Source organism: Melopsittacus undulatus, chromosome 2 (assembly GCF_012275295.1).
Source record: "Melopsittacus undulatus isolate bMelUnd1 chromosome 2, bMelUnd1.mat.Z, whole genome shotgun sequence".
Taxonomy (NCBI): domain Eukaryota; kingdom Metazoa; phylum Chordata; class Aves; order Psittaciformes; family Psittaculidae; genus Melopsittacus; species Melopsittacus undulatus.
In genome coordinates this window covers 41,080,280-41,100,518 of record NC_047528.1, presented here as the reverse complement: position 1 = coordinate 41,100,518, position 20,239 = coordinate 41,080,280, and the positions used below count along the sequence as shown (strand labels likewise).

The 20,239-nt window shown below is 40.9% G+C and overlaps 1 protein-coding gene across 2 annotated transcripts in view; it reads left to right on the top strand.

Annotated features, from left to right (window-relative positions):
- Positions 1-20,239, top strand: part of KLF12 (KLF transcription factor 12) — a 244,941-nt gene that overhangs the window by 148,510 nt on the left and 76,192 nt on the right. For both annotated transcript variants that reach the window (XM_034074351.1, XM_034074350.1), the window contains exon 4: positions 9,800-10,346. In XM_034074351.1, the coding sequence (XP_033930242.1) occupies positions 9,800-10,346 (547 nt within the window). The remainder of the gene's footprint in view (positions 1-9,799; positions 10,347-20,239) is intronic.

Below are 20,239 nucleotides of genomic sequence, written 5' to 3'. Positions count from 1 at the left end.
CACCCAGTTTCGAAAGCCTTTTTTATGTCAGCTGTGTTTTGTGGGTGCAGAGTACTCTTGCAGCCTCTGGCACTGCTTGTCCAAGGAGGAATGATGTGGAAGTGAAAGACCAGATTGTCAGTGCTGGGTTCCAAGGCTGGAGGAGACATGGTATGAGTTTTGCCTAGAGCTATGCAACAGCTTGCAGGTAGTTAAAGGATACAAATAATAGTTTTGTGCATTATTTGACGTAGTCCTTTTTTTGCTAATACATTTATAAATATTCTGTGATGACGTGCAGAATATAAAAACATCTAGCAAATCTTTGTATCAAAATTTTAACTGTGGATCTTTAGCAAATTGTTATTCAGGCTTTAACTGATTTTCAGTGTAGGTTGGTTTGCATGGTGTCCTGGGTTTAGCAGTAGCAGTGATTTTTTTCTCCTTCTTAGTAGCTGGTGCAGCGCTGTGGTTTTGACTTTTGGCCTGGGAACAGCGCTGATAACACTGATGTTTAGTCTGACCAAGGACTTCATGAGTCTCATGCTTCGCCAGGGAGGAGGGGAAGCCGGGAGGAAGCAGAGACAGGACACCTGACCCAAACTAGCCAAAGAGATATTCCATAACACAGCACATCATGCCCAGGATGTAACTGAGAGTTACCCAGAAGGGCTAGAGCACTGTGGGTTTGGACTAGGTATCGGTCGGTGCTTGGCCGGGCGGGGTGGGGTGAGTTGTCGGTCAGCGGGTGGTGAGGTGTTGTATTCTCTTCCCCTGTTATTTTCTTAATCATTATTATTATTGGTGGTAGCAGTAGTGATTTGTGTTATACCTTAGTTACTGGACTGTTCTTATCTCAACCTGTGGGAGTTGCTTTCTTTTGATTCTCCTCCCCATCCCTCTGGAAGCAGGAGGGCAAGAAGGGGGCAGGGGTGAGAGAGAGACTGCGTGGCTGACTGTGTTTAAACCACGACACATGGAAAGACTGAATGCTTCCATGTTAGGAATAAGTAAACCTCAGAATATAATTTCAGTATTTTCACCCGGAAGTGTCAATGCTGCTGAGTTCTTTTTTTCAAAAATGACTTTCACTGCACCTTGCTGATTTGGTGGAGCTGTTTGTCAGCAAACCAGCATGGTGGGTACTTGGGGAAAGTTCCTGATTTGTTTCACGTCAGGCTAAGTAATTAGTCTAGATTGACAAAACAAAATCCCAATGTATGTCTGATAATTTTCTTTTTCAATTGTTTTCCAATGTAAACATAAAAGATTCAGTTTGTTCACACAAGTTTTTCCATAAACTCAATGGAAAAATTCTGATTTACAACTGAATTAAAGAAAATATAGGACTTTGTGAAATCAAAAATGGGAAGAATTACCCCAAACACATGGGGGAAAACTTATGAGAACTGCTAAGTGAATGTGTGAAATTCTTGTTGTCTGGAGTTTTATAAAGTAACATTTCTTTAAATCCCTGAAATTAATTCTACACTGGAGGCAATAGGATATTTTTTCATGGTATTTTATCTCCCCTTTAACAATTATTTAGGGATCTGCCATTTATTCAGAAGTTACTCTCAAATCTAAAATGGATTAGGACAAAGAATACAAACATGATACTAATATTTTTTATATGCTTAAACAAATAATGTTGCAAGCAACATCTTACACTAATGTTGTTCCATACCTTTGTTAGACTCGTTTTTCTTGAAGAGTTGTGTCATAGCAATAGGCATAAATTGGCTTCTTTCAACAGATTCTGTCTTTGATAGGATGTTCTAGTAACACTGCTCACATATAAATAATACATGTTAAGCAGGTTAGATATAAGGAAGAAGTTCTTTACTGTGAGGGTGGTGTGACACGGGAGCAGGTTGCCCGAAGAAGTGGTAAATGCTACATCCCTGGCAGTGTTCAAGGCCAGGTTAGACAGTCTTGGGTTACATGGTCTAGTGTGAGGCATCCCTGCCTATGGCAGGGGGGATGGAATTCGATGATCTTAAGGTCCTTTCCGATCCTAACTATTCTATAATTCTATGATTCTATAAGCTTAGCACCTAGTTTTCTTAATGTGTTAATGAGTTAGAGATTGAGGAGGTAGGTTTTATTGCTTTTAACAAATACTAACACAGGCCCACATAGAGTTTTTGGTCCTGAGAATTTGGCTTCATGTTCAAGAAGCATATGCATTTTACCTTTAATGTTGCAGTTAATACAGGAGCTGATTAATTTATTGGGCAGTACAAGTCAATAATAACTTGCCCTGTGCCACTGGAGAAACCCTTTGGTAAATCTGTCAGAGAATTAAATGCCAAGTAACCTTAATGCTTGTGCTGTCTTTGCAAATGCATTATTTAAAAATAAGTCATTTCACACTAGATGTATTTGCGTTCATTGTTAAACATGTTTAAAAATTAATGCTCTTTGCATTAGGATCTCCTTTCGTTTTGAAGCATGTTTCCCCAGTCCTAGTTTGAGCTGTTACTAAAGGTTGCAGTACATGGTACGTTTTTACTGTTGAAACACTTGTGGAATAACCCTGCACTTTGACTGTTCAGGAAACGTTAAAAGGTGATTTTTACAGCCCTGGAGCTTGAATTTTGCTTGGTTATTTATGAGTGGTTGGTTTGAAATTGCTCTCCTCAGCTCTTAGTTAATTCTCTTTTATTTTGGGGCATCTTCTATAGGATCTACACATTTAGAAACACTGCTCACAAAGGCCACCTGTGCCTCATAGTGTGTTTCTTGTGACTCTTCAGATTCACAAAGAGAATAGGAATTTCATCTTTAGGCTTTGAGGGTTGGAAACATCCACTTTGAAATCAAACATCCAAGTGTTGTGCAGAAATGATGATATATTAAGTGAATCACATGTACTTTAAAGTGAGCATCTGTCTCTCCCATTGAATCGATTCCAATTTGTTTAAATGCGTTTCCATTGAACTTCTTTTTGTTTTAATAATCCCTGGATTCTACTCTCTGTCTCGACACCAACTGCTGCTTTTTAGAAAAGCCTCCATGGGAGGAGCTGTAACAGTGTTTGAATCAACCTCATTTGGGAGTGCCGTCTCTTGGGGATCTCTATTCTTCCTTCGAACTCAAATTTAACCTTGACCCTGAGCAACCATTTCTTGAAAACTGACAGTAAGCTGCTTTTTAATTTGTGCTTCCAGAAAAGAAGCAGAAAGATCCAGCTGCCTCTCATTTTGCTCTTTTTCAGTGTGACCTCTTGTGTTTGTCCAATGCATCCTAGCTTCTGTCAGCCTGGGAAAGCCTGCAGCAGCAGCCTTGAGCAAAAAGGCACAAATTCCTGCTCACTTGCTGCCTTTGCATTTGGAAACAAAATTCTAAGTATTTTGCTCATTTTAAGCTTTCAGCTGTCTACTTTTTGCCCTTCTTATTTTATGCAGCTTCTGTCACCTCTGTATTGGTGTACGCTCCGTGTCCAGAATAAATGAGTCTTGAATGTTTTTTTCATAGGAAGAGCAGTGTTTCAAATAGAGGCTGTCACGTCTTTGCAGGCTATATTACTTCTTCCGTTTCTTAGAGTGTTTTGTTGCTTTGGTTGAAGATTTCCAGGTGGAAGCATGTGAATGGAGTATCTCATCATGGAAAGGTGTTGTCAAAAAATCTCTTCTGTAATTGTGAGGAGAGTTCACTCCTAAATTAGCAAGATAACAGAAAAAAAAAAAGACTGAGCAAAGTGCTGGGTACTTAAGCCATAACATTCATGGCTCTTTGAAGTGCTTGAGCTGCTGCTTACCCAAACTAACCCTGTGCCAACCTTTTGTACTCTGCAAGTGCTGAGCTGAGGCATGACAGGACAAAACACATGTGGGCAAATACACTTCATGACAAGCACTGACAGAACTGCAGTTTCGGAGAAATGAGCTTTCTACTCTTATCTACAGAAAGTACTAGGAAAATATTCCATTTTAATTTTAAAAGACAAACTGTATACCAAAGATAACACACCTAAACCCAATCTACCTGCACGTCTCATGGCATTAGAGTTGTAAGCACATCTGTATGCTATGCAGAAGCAAAATTACTTCTGCTAGAGCAAGCACTTTTTGTCATTTCGAACCTAGCTTGTGTTTCTTTTACTGTGAAGTGTTAGCAAATCTGTAACCTGCAGAATATTCACAGTTATTTAGATCTCACCCTCCAAGCGTGATGATCAGACCTGAAAGCTGCTCTAGCTCGGCAGAGTTCTGCACTGCATGCTCAGAACACTTCACCCCTGCATCACTGAACCTTGGTGTTTTGGTACAGCTGCGTCAATGACGTGGTTAAAATTATGGGTAGCTTTTCAGAAGTAGTGTGATTTTTTTCTCATCTCAGTATCCTGAGATGATAAAAGCGCTGACAAAACAAAATCATCCTGCCTGAAATTTCTCCTGACAGAACAGAATGAGGTGGGGCAGCGCGGTGACAACCAGGAGGGTTTGTGTGACTTGACGAAGAGTTAAAACATTTAGCAATGCATTTTTGAACTTCCTGTCCTCAAAGCCAGCTTATTTTATAAATGCTAAATTTAGTCTGTTCGCTTTCCGTCATCAAGGAGAGCTTTTTTGGTATGCTTTCTTACAAATTGTTTGACCTTGGAAGATTGCTGCCAGAAAGGAAGAACACTTCAGAAGCTGACAACTGATTGTTGGAGGTTTGTAAACTCTGTTGTGTTGGAGCAATAAAACTCCACAAAGATGTAAAGATTCACTGAAGCTTAGTACCCTGTGAAGTTGATGAGCTGCAAGGCATCAGGATGAGTTGCTGAAACCAAAATGACCTTTGCTTTTTCACTGGTTTTAACCTCAGCTCTGTGGAAACTATGAGCACTTCATGTTTTGGTTATGGATGGGGGACAATACTGATAAACAGGGAAGATGGTTGCCATGAATAGAATGAGAGAGTGGAAAGAGGCTGTTGCAAAATTCCCTCCTGAGTAAGTTAAGAGGTGTTGTTCAGGGGGTTGGAAAGAAGATTAAGTAGAACTGTGTAGTAAAGGATGGCCGTCCAGTAGATAAGACATTATCAGCTATAACTTTGCCATGCATTGCTCATGGTCTTGTGGCTGGTTTTGTGGCTGACTGTTTTTCGATAATGGCTGGGGAAAAGGGCAGTAAGGAATGCTTTTTTACACAGCCAAGAAAAGCTTTGTGAATAGGGAAATCACGTGTTATGTTCCTGGCGGTGTTTATTAATGGCAAGCTAATGAAACAGAGCACTGCAGAGAATACTGGTATACAGCTGTAAGGGGTAGGCACAAAAAACATGAGCCAAGAGCACTGACTAATAGAGGCTGCAGGTTTATTAAAAAGCCTTTTCTAGCAGGGAGACATCCTAACCTCCCTTCCAGTTACATTTCAACCTGGATTTGAGTGGATGGTGAGCAGCATTGTTGGCATGATATGATGGCATTGTTGCAGAGAGGAGCATCACTGAGATTTGCCTATGAGTCCCAGTTGGATGGAGACAAGGATGAAGCTGTCCCCGTCCTTCGTAGCAGTGGAAGGAAAAGTACAGATGCTCCTGCATTCTGAGATGAGGGAAGCCACATGGAGCTATACCCCCTCATGTTGTATTTCCGTGGTCTGGGCTGGCTTCCAAGGAAGCCCTCTGGGTTACAGGGACCTCAGGCTGAACCCTGTCTAACCCACCAAATGCTCTGAAAGCTGCCAGACTCTGAACAACAGAGTTTAGACTCCTAAAACCAAACTGAAGTTTTCAAAAGCAACACAAACACTTTTGGTAGCCAGACCAAAAAACCCGTTTCAGGTGCTCAAATTAGCAATCAGCTGAGCCCACACCACCACAAGAAGCCCAGCTCACTAGATGGGGGTGGGAAGGCAGGAATAGAAAGAATTAAAAAACACACAACCATTTGGTTTTTATCCAGTTGACTTTAGGATCTGACAGACTGGCTGGAGGTATACCTCTGAATATCCCAGCTGTTGTGAGCTTCCCAATTAGAAAAGATGTGATTCCGTTAAATAAAACTAACATCAGCACTCATCGTGTAGGGAAATGAATAGTTGATTGTCAGTTAATAATGTTCTGGGGAGATTCTAAGAAGTAGTGTGCTGAGAATTGAGCCCTCTCTTTTGGCTTCATTGCTACTCTTTGTCCTGTAGTTCCTAATTCTGATATAGTCATTGCCATGGGAAAGGTTTGCTTATGTCATCCATTTGCAGAAAGTAATGATAATTTAATGTTCAAAGACTTGATTCAGGTAATAGAACTTTGGCAGTTGAAATAAAACCTGAGATCGTGAAGAAACTTCCATACCACTTGTAGGTCACTGTAAGGGAGCATGAGTTGTTAGGGCAGATCTTTTTGTTCACAACCACCAGCACAGAATATAACACTTGTTTACAACTTTTATCTGAAGTATAGGATGTATAAACCTGTTTTGATAAGGATCCTGCTGTCTTTTGTAATGTTGACTGACATCAGTCATGGCCTGAATTACTAAAGAAAGGGCATTCTTAGTCTTAAGAGTTTTGGCAGGGAAAGGAGGTCATTGAAGGACATACCAGTTTTCATCCTGTTTGGAGAAATTCATGAAGGGGTTTGTAAAGGTTTTGAGTTCAGTTTCACTGATGAAGACTGAAATAATACTCTCAACTGTAGTACCATAGTACACAGAGACTGCATTGCCCCTCCAGCACCTCTGAACAAGAACAGGATACTTACCAAAAGATAGATGCAATGTAAGAAAGGTACAGTGTAAAAGTAATGCAATAGAGCTATTTAAAGAGAAAGTGATTTGTATGATTGTCTGCAGTTACATGGTACTTATTTCTCTTTTGTTTTATTCCCAAAAGACTAGGTGTAATTACTATGGGAAAACAAAAGCCTGTTAGGACAATCAAGAAAAATCTGTAGGTCATGACCTGTGTTTTGTCTCAGAGACAATTGACTCTATCTGTGGAACAAGTAATTTGTATGGTGTCAGCTACATGGTGGTTTGGTGTTCTTCCTTACATTTCCTGTAAGGGACCTGATGCTGCTTGCTGCAAAGGCAGGAGTGGGGACTCTGGGGCAGACTGTGCTCTGCTTGGTGATGGATTGCTTTCAATGGCCATGTGGATCCCTTGTGTCAAGTCTCAGACTTATCCTGGAAGTCACAAGAGTCCCGGGAGCAGTCTGGTGTGCTTACGCTGGGAACATCAAATCTGCGGTGCCCTTAAAGCACTTGAGGGTGCTCTGAAAAGCAGTGGGGGCAGCAACAGAAGGGTACTCCATCATCCTTCAGCACACTGGGTCAGCAGCATTGGGTCAAGCTGAAATATGCCTCTGGCACCTAGGGGAAGCCTGAAAGAATGTCAACATGTAGGATTTCCTCTGTGGCACATTATCTGCCCTCTGGATGGAGCTGGAAATTCATACTGCTTCTAGGTAACCCTTGCCCAGCTGTTTGCACAAAGGTATCCCTCATCTCCCTTCTATGAGAGTTGATCCTGTTTATCCCTTTTCTCTCAGACATTTAAGATAGGTGTTGCCTTTAGCCTTACAAATATTTGGGTATAGCTTATGCAGGGTGTCCCTCTCTGCCTTGTCCGCACTGTACCACCAGTCAGTTCAGTTCAGCAGAACCAGTCCATTTGCTCATTGCATATACAAGACTTGTTAAGAGTTGACAAATTATTTGCTTGTGCCATGTGTATTTATGGTTTTGTCTTTGTCATGGCACATACGGTATGCCTAATGTAGAATCTGTTTACTGACAATACCCAGAGTAAGGTGTTTCAGAGGAAAGAATAAGGGATCATCACTGGGCAATTACAAGTTTTGCCTTATTGAGGAAGTTTTTTGTAACCTTGTCACTTGTAGCTGGTTATGCACTTTATAAACCTATTCTTCACTATGTGTTCTTCTTTAGCAGGAGGACTTCCCATTGTCTTTATAAAGGAATTTTTTGCTTTTTTTATTTGTATTACAGCAGAACAGCAGGGTCCAGGGACCGGATGAATTGGGGTCCCTTTGTTTTAAGTTGATTTGTGTATGAATAGAGGAAGAGACTCACTGTACCAGAGATGTTCTTGCTTTCAAATGGGAGAAAATGCCAGCTCTGGGAGCCAGCGCAAATCAGCTGAATAGCTGGGATCTACCAGAATATCTCATCTTTCAGCATGCCAGGGATACTACCCGCTTAGGCTGTTATTATTGCAATTTTTAATATTAGTGTTTCTATTTTCCCTTTGCAATAGAATTCCATTCTGTGATGAAATTTGGCTCAGACTCAAAACCAGGAGGGTTCTCTGTGAAAATATTTAACATAGTTCATTATAAAAATCCCAAAGTAAATTCATAGCTTGCTTGACTGTTAACTTATTTAGGGTAGATGAACTAAAATATTTGTGGCTTAAAATATTTCTGACTTAATATTTTTAGATACTTAGTAAATACTATAATCTAGAGATTGAGAGAATGCATTTAGAGCTGCTTAGGTACCATAAAAAGATTGCTTGTTAGATCTGTATATGGAATAATTGCTTTGGGTCAAGTGAGATTTGAAGTAGCTTGGCAAATGTTTTTTATTGAGGTTGGTTTTCCGTGCTACAGCACATAATAGTGTGTGTGTGTGCCTGTAGAGGAGCTCTGCTACAGTGCAGTACCATGGAGGTACTCAGCTGAGGAACTGAGAGCTGGGCTGGGTCTTTCTGCCAGGTAATCAATGGGCATTCCCTCCCTTGCTCTGCCTATTGAAAATTACTTGACAAAACATTTTTAAGGAGTAGTTATAAATGATGTCCTGTTGGAAAGGAAAGATACCTCAAAGGAGCTTCTCGAGGGATCTATCTTTGGCCTAGCATTATTCAAAAATTCTGTTAATCTCTTTGATGATGGAAATAAAGAATAAAACTATAAAAATAGCAGATGGCACCAGTCTAGAATAAATTTAGATGAACCAGCTTTGAAGGAACTATGTATTCTATGCTTTTGTGTAAAGCATCAGAGAATTATTTTGTGAAGTCAGGAAAATTGTTCTTAAGTAAAAAGGGGAAAAATAAAAGAAAATTATAACAAAAATCTAATGTGCTAATTCAGAATAATTAATTGCTGTAGCCATCGCTGCCTGTAACAGGGCAGCCATACAAACATGGGGCTCTGTACCGACCTGCAAGTTCATTACCAGTAAGCACACAGAACGCAAAATGTCAAACATTGAACTGAAGGACTATGGTTAGAGTAAAGCACTGTCTTTTGAAAAGTGGTGTGGAGAAACTGCAAAGGTCACTGTAAAAGGCAAATTTGAGTGCTAAGGCTTATTCTTTTAAAGCTGACTTATGACAGAAAGAAGCAAGGTCTGTGTAATATAGAAGGTAGACAAGTAAGGAGAAATTACAGTCTTCGAGCATTCAGAAAGTTGTTTGAAAAACGGGGGTGACCAGTTTTTCTTCATGTCTGTTGGAGATAACACCAGGGAGTAATGCTGTAGCTTGAAGATAGATGTTGGGAAGAAATGTCCTGTCAATATAAATAGTGGTTATCTGTGGAGATACAGAAGTTTTTTTTCACTGATGACTTTGTGTAATGCAAAGAAACAGGGTGATTTTGTAGTTTTTAGTCCTGCCATCTTCTAAGATACGGGAGTAGAACTTTTTTTTTTTTTTAATATTCTGTTCAAACTGAACATGTCTGTGAATTTTAGCATGATTTAGAAATTTGTCCTTTAAAACTACGAGCTGACACAAGAAAAGGAAACAAATCCTGTGGCTTTCATGACCAAGTTGTGTGATGCACCTTAGCAATTGGATATGTAAGGTGTCTTTAGCCACATGTGTAACTGTGTCCTTTTGTCCTTCCTTGACAGTCTCCAAACGTCCACAACTATCCAGATATGGAAGCTGTACCCTTGTTACTAAACAACATGAAAGCAGACCCCACGGAGGATTCATTATCTACAGACCATTTCCAAACACAGACTGAACCAGTGGACTTGTCAATAAACAAAGCCAGGTCGTCCCCTACAGCAGCTTCATCTTCACCAGTTTCCATGACAGCATCAGCCTCCTCCCCTTCTTCCACTTCTACTTCTTCTTCTTCTTCTAGTCGGCCAGCTTCATCACCCACAGTAATAACATCGGTATCCTCAGCAGCATCTGTACCGTCAGTATTAACTCCAGGTCCTCTTGTGGCCTCTGCATCTGGTGTTGGAGGCCAGCAGTTTTTGCACATTATCCATCCTGTACCACCTTCCAGCCCCATGAACTTGCAATCCAACAAAATGAGTCACGTGCACCGTATCCCGGTGGTGGTACAGTCAGTACCTGTTGTCTATACAGCTGTGAGATCACCTGGGAATATGAACAACACTATAGTAGTACCACTGTTAGAGGATGGGAGAAGCCACGTCAAAGGTAAGGTGGAAACAGTTTTGTGCATCTGTGGCATTCTTAAAACTGCTCTTGTAAGAGGAAAATGTAACAATGTTATACAGCTGTTCATTTCCAAACTTACTGTGCTATTTGCTGAAAAGTCGTATAACTTTCACCATCAAGAGGAACCTTTCAAAGTCTTATCCCAGATGCTATTTAAAATAAATAAATAGTGTTACAAAGATGGAGGTCAGCAGTGGTATTAGATGCTCAGACAACTTATGGCAAGTTTTGCCCTGGGAGGAATAAGTCCTCCCCAGAAGCTGAAGAAATAGGAAAACTGAATAGTGACAAAATGTCACAGATGAACATGGAAAACTCAGGTTATACAGATTTGGCAAGAGAGATTCCTTGTGCAGAGAACGTGCACGTTTCCATGCACAGAGAAGGCAATCACTGGAATGTAGGAACTTGTGAAGGAGAGGAATTTGGACAAAAGAGCAGTAGCAGATGCAGAGAGGTAGGTTTTATTAATTTCAAGGAGTGGCAATGCAGTATTTTTAATTAGGTTTCTTCTTCCAGATTAAACAGCAAAGGGAAGGAAGCCACATGGAGTGTGTATGTTGGGAATGACTTTCACAGACACAGGACCTGAGAGGCACATGGAGGTGTGAAGGGAGGAAGAAAGCACATGCCAAAAGAGCAGATACACTCAGAAAAGTGTCCAAAGAACACAGAAAAGCGAGCTGGAGAGCAACAAAAAACGAGCACATTACAGTTACTGAGGGAGCAATAATCTGTTAGAGATGGTGGCATGATGGGTGGAAGGAAGAAAAGACAGAACATGTTCCAAGATACTTTGAAAAGCATAGCTTTATAAAGAAGGCGTTAGTGACCAAGATGGGAACGTGAGGAGAGAAACAAGAGAGACTCATTTCAGGGCTCATCGCATGTGAGTGAATAAAATATGGCTAATTCTTCCCTGAAACGGGGTGTTGCATGAGGCAGAAAGGGAGGGTACTGACAGATAACCTTACTTCAGGGCTTACGGACTACAGGGCATTTAGTAATACATCTTATATCATCTCTTGCGTACCTAATTGCATAATGAGCAGGTCTCTACAACTAAAAGACCTTTTTTCTTCAATTCTCATGTCTTTTTTTGATATACTGGTGACTGCATATTATTGTACAGGAGTACAGTGATGGGTCATTCTGTTTAGTAGCATCCTCTTGTCCATAAATCGTTGGCTCTCCCATTCCTTCAGTATATGAGTTTGGTCTGTGCCCTCTCAACAGGTTTGGACATAGGAAACAAGCTCATGGCTGATCTGGGTTTTGATTTAAGCCTCAAACTCACAGTTCAGAAGTTTTATTGCACTTCATACACTGACGTAATTTTAGGACATTGTGCCATTGTGTCAAGAAATAATGAATGGAAGCAGAACTTTTCACCACTATGTTTGGGAAATAAGAAAAAGGAAAGTTTTAGTTTGTATTTTGATTTTGGAGCTTTGAGCCACACCTGACCTTGAGCTCATCCAGAATTTTTCCCGTTTGTTTGTTTCCATTTAAAAGGTGCTAGTTGGCTGTGGTAGTCGTCTCCTCTATAGGAAGCACCTCCTGATCCTGTAAAACGGGAACTTTGCTACCCCAGTTTTGTCAACAAAATTCCACAATTTAGTGTGCCACAGGGATTTCAGCCCACAAGCTCTGGGCCTCCTGACCTGACAATATCGCCTTTGTGCTGTTATTGGCAAAGATCATTAACCAGCCTTGCAGCACCTAGTAATGTACAGCTAACAAAAAAGAAGGGATTAAGCAGTTTTTAATTTTGTTTTTCTCATCTGTTTTACCCATTTTGCTGTCACTAATTCTTTTGATGTAAATGTTCAGGTTAATTTGAATAAATACAATAGTAGAATAATGGGCAACAGTCCTCTAGGTAGTCACCTTTTGTCAGCTTTTGCTGGAGGATGTTTTTCTTCCTTTACATGTAAAACAATATAAATAATAAAATGCAGTGACGTTACACAAATTAATTGATTAAATATATTTCAGACGTACAGAGATGCTAACAGATGCTGCTGTCAAGTTGAATTGGTTGCTAAGCCTCTACCAGCTGAAGGAGTAGTGCAGTTTTGGAATCATCTAGAGTAGCAACTTTCAGCTTCTACGTGAATGTCGATCATTTTCAGAAACAAAAAAATACACACACTGGAACAGAATCAATGCACAAATAGTATCAGCAGCATTTGTCTCATAATCCCTGTGTTGCTGCTGTTCTGGTGCTAAACCAGAGACCATGTTGATGATCCAGGGGTATGGTTGGGAAGCACTTGAAGTTATATTCTACATTATCCTGTATTTAAGTCCTTTCTGCTCAAATGAGACTTAGGCACTTCCCTGAACAGAGATGCTTCCAATGATAAGATTAATGAAAATTACATCAGACTTAAGTTCAGGCCTCTCCTGTTTCTCTAGGTACAGGTACTTAGGAGAAAACTGCAAAGAAACAGGATATAGGGAAAGGTATATCCCTTGTTATTCACAGTTTTAGTTTCTTCATGCTGAATTTTCCTCTTCCTTCCAGGTTTGACTAGAAACCATTTCATTTCTACTTTTATTGCAAAACTTTTTCAGGCCACTACCACCCCTCTAATCCTTCCTCCAGGTGTTTTGCTCAGGTGGCTTCTGTTTCCTGGATGCTTCCCAGTCCACCTTTCTCTCTCTCAGACTAAACTGTCCTCCCAGTGGCTGCTTTTCTAGGCAGTTCAAGCAAATACTTCTTTTTCCATGTTCTGTTTGAATTCTCTCTTCCCTCCAGAACAAGTAATCAATACCTCTACTTTTGTTTCCCCCTTTTTCTATCTTTCCATTTTCCCCAGTCCTTCCAATTTCATTGACAGTTCTGTGAGTGTCAGTTTCAGCAGCTCTGCTTCATCTCTCCCTCCTTATCTATTAATATTTCTAACCCATACTGTCATCTCCTCCTCTGCCGCTGCACATCCTTCGCCATGGCATCATTCATCCTGGCCTCTGTTGCACCTTCCTTCAGGAGAGACTCATATCTCCTTTTCTGCCTCCCAAAGTGCTGCTTATTTCTGCTCTCTCAGTCTCGTCTCTTCCCTCCTATTTTTCACTTACAAGGGCTCCTGTTAAATCAAACCCTTTCTGCAGCATTGCAAACCAAGTGGATTTGAAGAGGATTAGCCCTTGTATATACGAGCTGCCAGCAGCACCCCTTCAGGTCCTGTGCCACATGCAACACCCCAAGAGGGGCAATGGAAGCCAGGGTTACCATGCTATGAAAGCATCTCTCTGTCAGATCAATGCTTTTAGCAGGACGAAAGTCTCTCATTTCTCCTAGTATAAATCAAAATGGGGATTGAAGCATTTTTAGGAATTTATGAACAACACATAATTAGAAGGCAACCAGTGTACAATGTGTTCAGTATTGGTAATACAACAGTAGCCATTTACAAAAGCTTACTAAGTTTCTACAAATTAGAAACGCTGTTCTGTAATCCCACAACACTCTCATATGTGTACACACACAGAGTTACATGCAGACTCCCTCACGGACTGTGGACCTTCTTCTCCCTGATATCCCCCAGATGCTGCGACAGGGGAGCACTTCAGGGAGACCCCTAAAGTGGCGGTCTCAGTGTGCTGCCCCCCACACTGCCAGCCCAGCTGTGCAAGTTGCCCCCTACATCTTCATCCTCATGTAATTTTGTATGCACAAAGCACAATATTGTGTTAAGGCTGCCTGGGCATGGAAGGGGTGGGATCCAGGAACAAGTCCCTGTGGGCACTGCTCTTTGGCACTGCAGCCTCTGCCACCCCCTGCAATGTGTCAGAAGAGATGAAGTCAACTTCTTTCAGTGGTGACCACTGATGTCTTGTCATCCAGAGCCTTAAAAAGCACTTGGGAGATTTTTTCTACATGGAGTAGGTGACTAGAATTTATTACACATTAAAGTGCTTCAGATCATTAAAATCCAATGATAGACTCTTTCCTCACCTTTTTTTTTCTCCGTGTTCAGCAATGGTAAGGATTGCTAAAAGGTGTAATTAGAGGCACAGCAGGTACCAGCACCTATAGGTAAGGTTGCCTCATGGTTTCCCTTAAACCCCTGTTTTCAGTTGTTCAGAGTCTGCCTGTGTGTTAACCTTTTAGGCTAACATTTTCCATGCCGCAAATCTACCTCAGGCTATTCCTTTTTTATTTTTTTCTTTCTTTTTGAGGAAAGTTTCAAAAAAAAAAAACCTATTCCACTTTTCCTGAGACTGATCACCGAGAAAAAAAGTAGCACTTTCAATGCTGAAAAATATACTCCAGCTTTTTTTGGTGAAAAACTCTAGGACCTCTGGTTTTGTGCCATGAACCTCAAGTCTGGTTTGGACCACTGTCCTTTCTTTTCTTTTATAAGCACTTGTGGAAACCAAGTCTGGAGATCTGAAAAAAAAAAACATGTTCCTTCAAAGGATAAAGTGAGAAAAAATGTGGCTCAGAAAATGCAAGGAGGAGGTTGGAAGGGGCTGGGCAGTGGGGAGAGGGCAGGATGTAAGGGAGTGGGGGAGAAAAGGAGAGCTGATGAGACAGCTACAGGTGTGTGAACATGTTCAGGAATAAAAGTGGTAAAGGTTTGAAGACAGAAGAAGGGCGAAGAAGCAAAAGGAGGGTAGAAAGGAGATCTGAGCAGGGTGAAGGAGAACAAAGAAGAGGCTTGGACGGAGAGGAGTGAGAGGGGCCTTAATGGCAGCAACGCATTTCCCTACAAACTCTGGTCCCATTAGCCTGATTTCTTCCACTGCTTCAATTTCAGAAGAGTCTTCCAATACCTAAAGGGGACCTGTAAGAAATCTAGAAAGGGACTTTTACAAGGGCAAGTAGTGATAGGATGAGGGGAAATGGCTTTAAGCTGACAGATGGAAGAACTCTATTAGATATTAAGAAAATAATCTGTACTGTAAGTGTGGTGAGTCACTGGCACAGGTTGTCCAAAGAAGCTGTGGCTGCCCCATCCCTGACAATGTTTAAGGCCAGGTTGGATGGGGCTTTGAGCAACCTGGTCTAGTGGAAGGTGTCCCTGCCCATGGCAGGGGTTGGAGCTGGGTGAGCTGTAAGGTCCCTTCCAACCCAAACCATTCTGTGGTTCTGTGAATACTGTTGACAAGTCATGTCCTTTTAGCAGCAGGTTTTGCCAATGATAATATCCTTAAAAATTGCTTTCTGTAGTTCAGAAGAGTTATTTCATTCATTAAAGGGCCTTTCAGAAGCTTCCTCCTGATGATGGTGCAACAAGAACCTGTGCAACTGTGATATTTCTGGGGAGTGGGTTCAAGTTTTTGGGTTCTCACTCTTATGGGTCTTACACTCTTCAGAAGACACAATCACTAGCAAAATCCAGAAGTCAGAACGTTACAAATTTAAATTTGCTGACTGAACTTCATCCACTCCCTGTGTGCGTAAATATCTGTAATGACATTGGCCTGGACTATTTATATGTTACTATGTCTGTATATAGACCTAGCAGAAATACAAAGATTGTGTCTTTTCAAGCCGTATTCCTCACTGTGGGTACCTTAACATGTAGTAAATGCAAAGTAAACCTTTTGCTGTAGATTTTTCTGTAATTTAAAACAGGTAATACCACTAGATTACATTATCAACTACCCTTGCTGGGTTTGTTGTGGGGTTTTTTGTTTGGTTGGTTATTTTTTGTAAGTACAGCCTGTTATTTCTGCCTACTGTAAAATCCATTCCACAAAAGTAAATCCAATTTGTAGTACAAAGTTAAAGATTTAGAGAACCTTTCCATATGTTTAAAGGTCAGATTATATGGTCTGTTTGTATAAATTATGCTATGGAAGAGACTCTTAATTGAAACCAGTAGTGTTGCCTTTTTTATTTCATATGGAGTGATTATCCTTTCTACATTTTAGTAGGTGGCTATTTTGGACTTGAGTTGCATTGAGGCAGAGAGTTTCTACTTTAACAGTAATTTTTTTGTTAGCCCAAAAATCTCTAGCGCCTGTGCATATTCCAACCTGTCCACCTCCACCCTCCAGCCCCCAGAATGTTGAATCTCTCTCCCCCTGTTTGCTTGGTTCATCTGGAAGAAATGTTAGTGGTTTTGGAAAGGAGGAGCAGGTTGGTAATGGCTAGCCAGGAAGGAGAAACATCTAGAGGAGAGGCTGACATTCAGGGTGGAACCTGCATTACTGGAGATGGTGCATATATTTAAGAACTAGAGTAAATAGTAATTTTTGCCAGAATGGAGAGTTAAAACACAGGTTATAAGGTATACTGTAGTATTTGAAATTGAGAAGGAGGTTGCATGAAGACAAACCAGCTTGGATTAACTATGTGGAGTCCTATAAATAGTCTTCTACTTAAATCTCAAAAAAAAAACATATTTCTGGTGACTCACTAGTGACATATTTTGGGTTTTCCACTACAGAAGCACGTGCTCTTCTAAGATTTATCAACAGTGGATTTAATATCATGTATGTTTTTATGTAGGAGCAGGTTTGTGGAAGGGAATGAGGTAGATGCTTATTCCAAATTTATTTGAGAAGCCCAGGATAAGGAGGATTATAAAGTCCATTCTGACGTATCCCAAGTTGCTGCACCTTTTGGAAACTGTTAATTTCTTGTCTTCCACACCAAGAATGCCTCTGGTCCTCCAGATCTGTACTCTCACCAGGGCTGAGCTTTGATCTAGTTGCTTTTATCCCACAAATTTGGATCCAGCAGAAACACAAGCATAAAACTTCTCATTTACTTTATCCCTGCCTTGGGTTTCATTGTGCCTTGGACTGACTTCCTGGAAACTTTATGGTGTCTAAAATATCTCTAGACTGTTGCAGTGTGTGAGTTGCAACCTATGACTGTTTTGTAGTGGCTTTGCAATACTTTATTTCATATTAAATATATTCTGTCCTTATTGTTTTGCCTTTTTACTTCTGGTAATAGAGTATTTGTGTGTAGGATGCTCAGTGAGATATAAATCTCAGAAGTCTCAGTAGTTAGCTTTTGTGTAGATGAGGTCTCACAGTATTCAAATAGCTTAGAAAAAAAGTCCTTTGCTTAAAAAAATTGTGTGGTATGTTTATATATACAGGCCAGTGACAGAGATGCTTAAGTATGTGCATGTCTTACATCCATTCAATCACCCTCTCCTCTGTATTCCTCTACATAGCTGTTCTTTTACATATTTATGGCAAATTATTTGGCTGGTGAAATGATTCAAATATTGCCTTTGATTGAATCATAACAATTAATATTCTGTGGTAGATTAGTTAACACCGTGTGTTCAGTACCAGTTCCCATCTCTGTGAACCATAGCTGTGATGCATGCACTTAACTGCCCTAGCCAATATAGTCCCGTAAAATCTCAATAAAATCTGAAAACTGTGGAGTATGGGTAATCTTGCTATAAATTGTAATAAAAATTACCCCTGTAGACTCTATATTCTGACCATTACGTTCATGGATACTGCTACTTTGTACATAAAGTTTTATGAAATAGATCGACCAGTTCTGCTGCCTCTACCAGACACCAGGCTGTTTTGACTGAAAATCTGATAGGTCCACTCAGAGCGTTTTCCAACACATAAAGCGCTTACAGTGAACTTTAAATAGGAAGAAAAATGCCATATATGTGCTTCATATAGTATGGGCCCCTCACTACAAGAAAGACATTGAGGTGCTGGAGCGGGTCCAGAAAAGGGCAGCAAAGCTGATGAAGGGTCTGGAGGGTAAGTCTGATAAGGAATGGCTGTGGGAACTTGGGGTGTTTGTCTGGAGTCTGAGGAAAAGGAGGCTTAGGGGAGACCTGATCGCTCTCTACAACTGCCTGAAATGTGGTTGTAGTGAGGTAAGGTTGGTCTCTTCTCCCAAGTAACAAGCGATAGGACAAGAGGTAACAGCCTCAAGCTGCACCAGGGCAGGTTTAGTTTGGATATTAGGAAAAAATTCTTCACAGAGAGGGTGCTCAGGTGTTGGAACAGGCTGCCCAGGGAAGTGGTGGAATCACAGTCCCTGGAAGTGTTCAAAACCCATGTAGATGAGGCCGTCAGTGACATGGTTTAGTGGCGGTCTTGGGAGTCCTGGGGTAATGGTTGGACTTGATGATCTGAAAGGTCTTTTCCAGCCTAGTCGATTCTATGATTCTATTATTCTGTGACCAGGTTAGGAGAAAATAATGAGTATTGTCGTTCCCGTACATTTGCTAGGTCCATAAACCCAGGATTTGTTTTCCTAAGGCATAAACCTGAGTATAACACTTAATCTTTGAGGGCATAATTTCAAACAGCTCATGTACATCTGCATCTGGAAGTGTTTCTTCCACTGCTAGAAACACACAGCAGTGTCTATGGTGTTCTCCGTTGATGTTCTCCTTGAGGTGGGTGCTCAGCATATCTGAAGGCACCCATTTCCCTTTGCTAGCTGTATGGGAGGGCTGGGATGGTTGTATTTGCAAAATTCCCTCCCCTCCTGTGTCATCCATCTCCTGAGGTCCAAGGCTCTGAGAGACAATGAGGGCTGATGGAAACATACTATTAGGTGCTGGTGGGTCATGGAGCCATTGCAAGGGCAGATTATTATCATTATTAGGTTCCAACTACCTCTTTCACTGTTTCTGGTGCTGGCATATATTATGGTACAGCATGAGTGCTGTATAATTTTCTTGACCATATTTTCCAATACCATCCTTCTAAGGAGTTGGCAGCAAATGTTGCTTTGTTATTTGAGTCCTTTGTGCTGGGCAGACACAGGCACATACGTGTGTAACAGAAGTACTAATGAAATTCTTGTAAATGTTAATTTTGGGGTGTGGAGGTATTTGATTTCCATTCCTAAAAGAGGTAAGTGCAAGGCAACCATTGCTTACAGCTAGAGATAACCTTTTACCTGCTGTATGCCAGCATGCACTGGAAGAGTTAGAGAGGAGATTCTAAGTCAGACATTTGGCAACAGCAAACGTGAGTCTTTTGGCTACATCACATTTCTGCATTGCTTAAATTTCCATTAGAATAAAAACCTGTGGCTATGTTTGTGACAGCAAACACATCACCCTGGCATGGATCAGAACTAGCAAGGCCAGAATGGCCTCCCCACCATACAGGCTAGCGCAGCTCTTGGTGTTACTGTCCACACTACAGACATCTGTAACCCTGCTTGTGGCTGGCAAGTCTAGTCAAGGCTGCTTGGAAATCTCATCACAAGCAACCATTCTGAACAGCAGGTTAAATATTAGGTATCCTTCAGAGAAAGCAGGGTGAGGAACTTAATATATGAAACAAAAGCAAACAGCCTCTGAATTTAGAAATCTTTTCAAAAAAGCGGTAGATTTTTAATTATTTTAAGAGAGCAGCTAAGTGTGATTTAGTTTGTATTATGATATGGTATATCAGCAGGCCTACGTTTATGTATGTTTACAAAGTTACTGCAGAGACGTTAATTTAATGCAGAAAACTGGGGTTTTAAGACAAAGTGAGCCAGAGGCTTCAATATTTCAGGATGCTGCTTTCACACCAGCAAGTATCATCTTGTAATGAGTCATTTCGGCATTAGTTAATACTATGTGGCTTAGCTATAACGAGAGGCAAAATTCCTGATGATTACTTAGTTTTCTCCTGCTCTTAAATATTTAATTCATCTTTAACCCAAGGGGCTTGTATGTGCCTTTAAATCAAAGATAGCATGTAGATGTAAAACTACTTCTAGTGGGTCTTCATGAGCCTACTGATGGAATGAGTTTTCATCCCTTTCACTCACAGGAAATTTGGCAGGAGGAAACAAACCAGGTTGTGGCAACTGAAACCTTCCAGTAGTGATAGAAGTTTGTTAGTGTACAGCCCTTTTTGTGCTGAGAAGGGCACAGATTCAGGCCACCTACAAGCATCCAGCTGCGGGATTT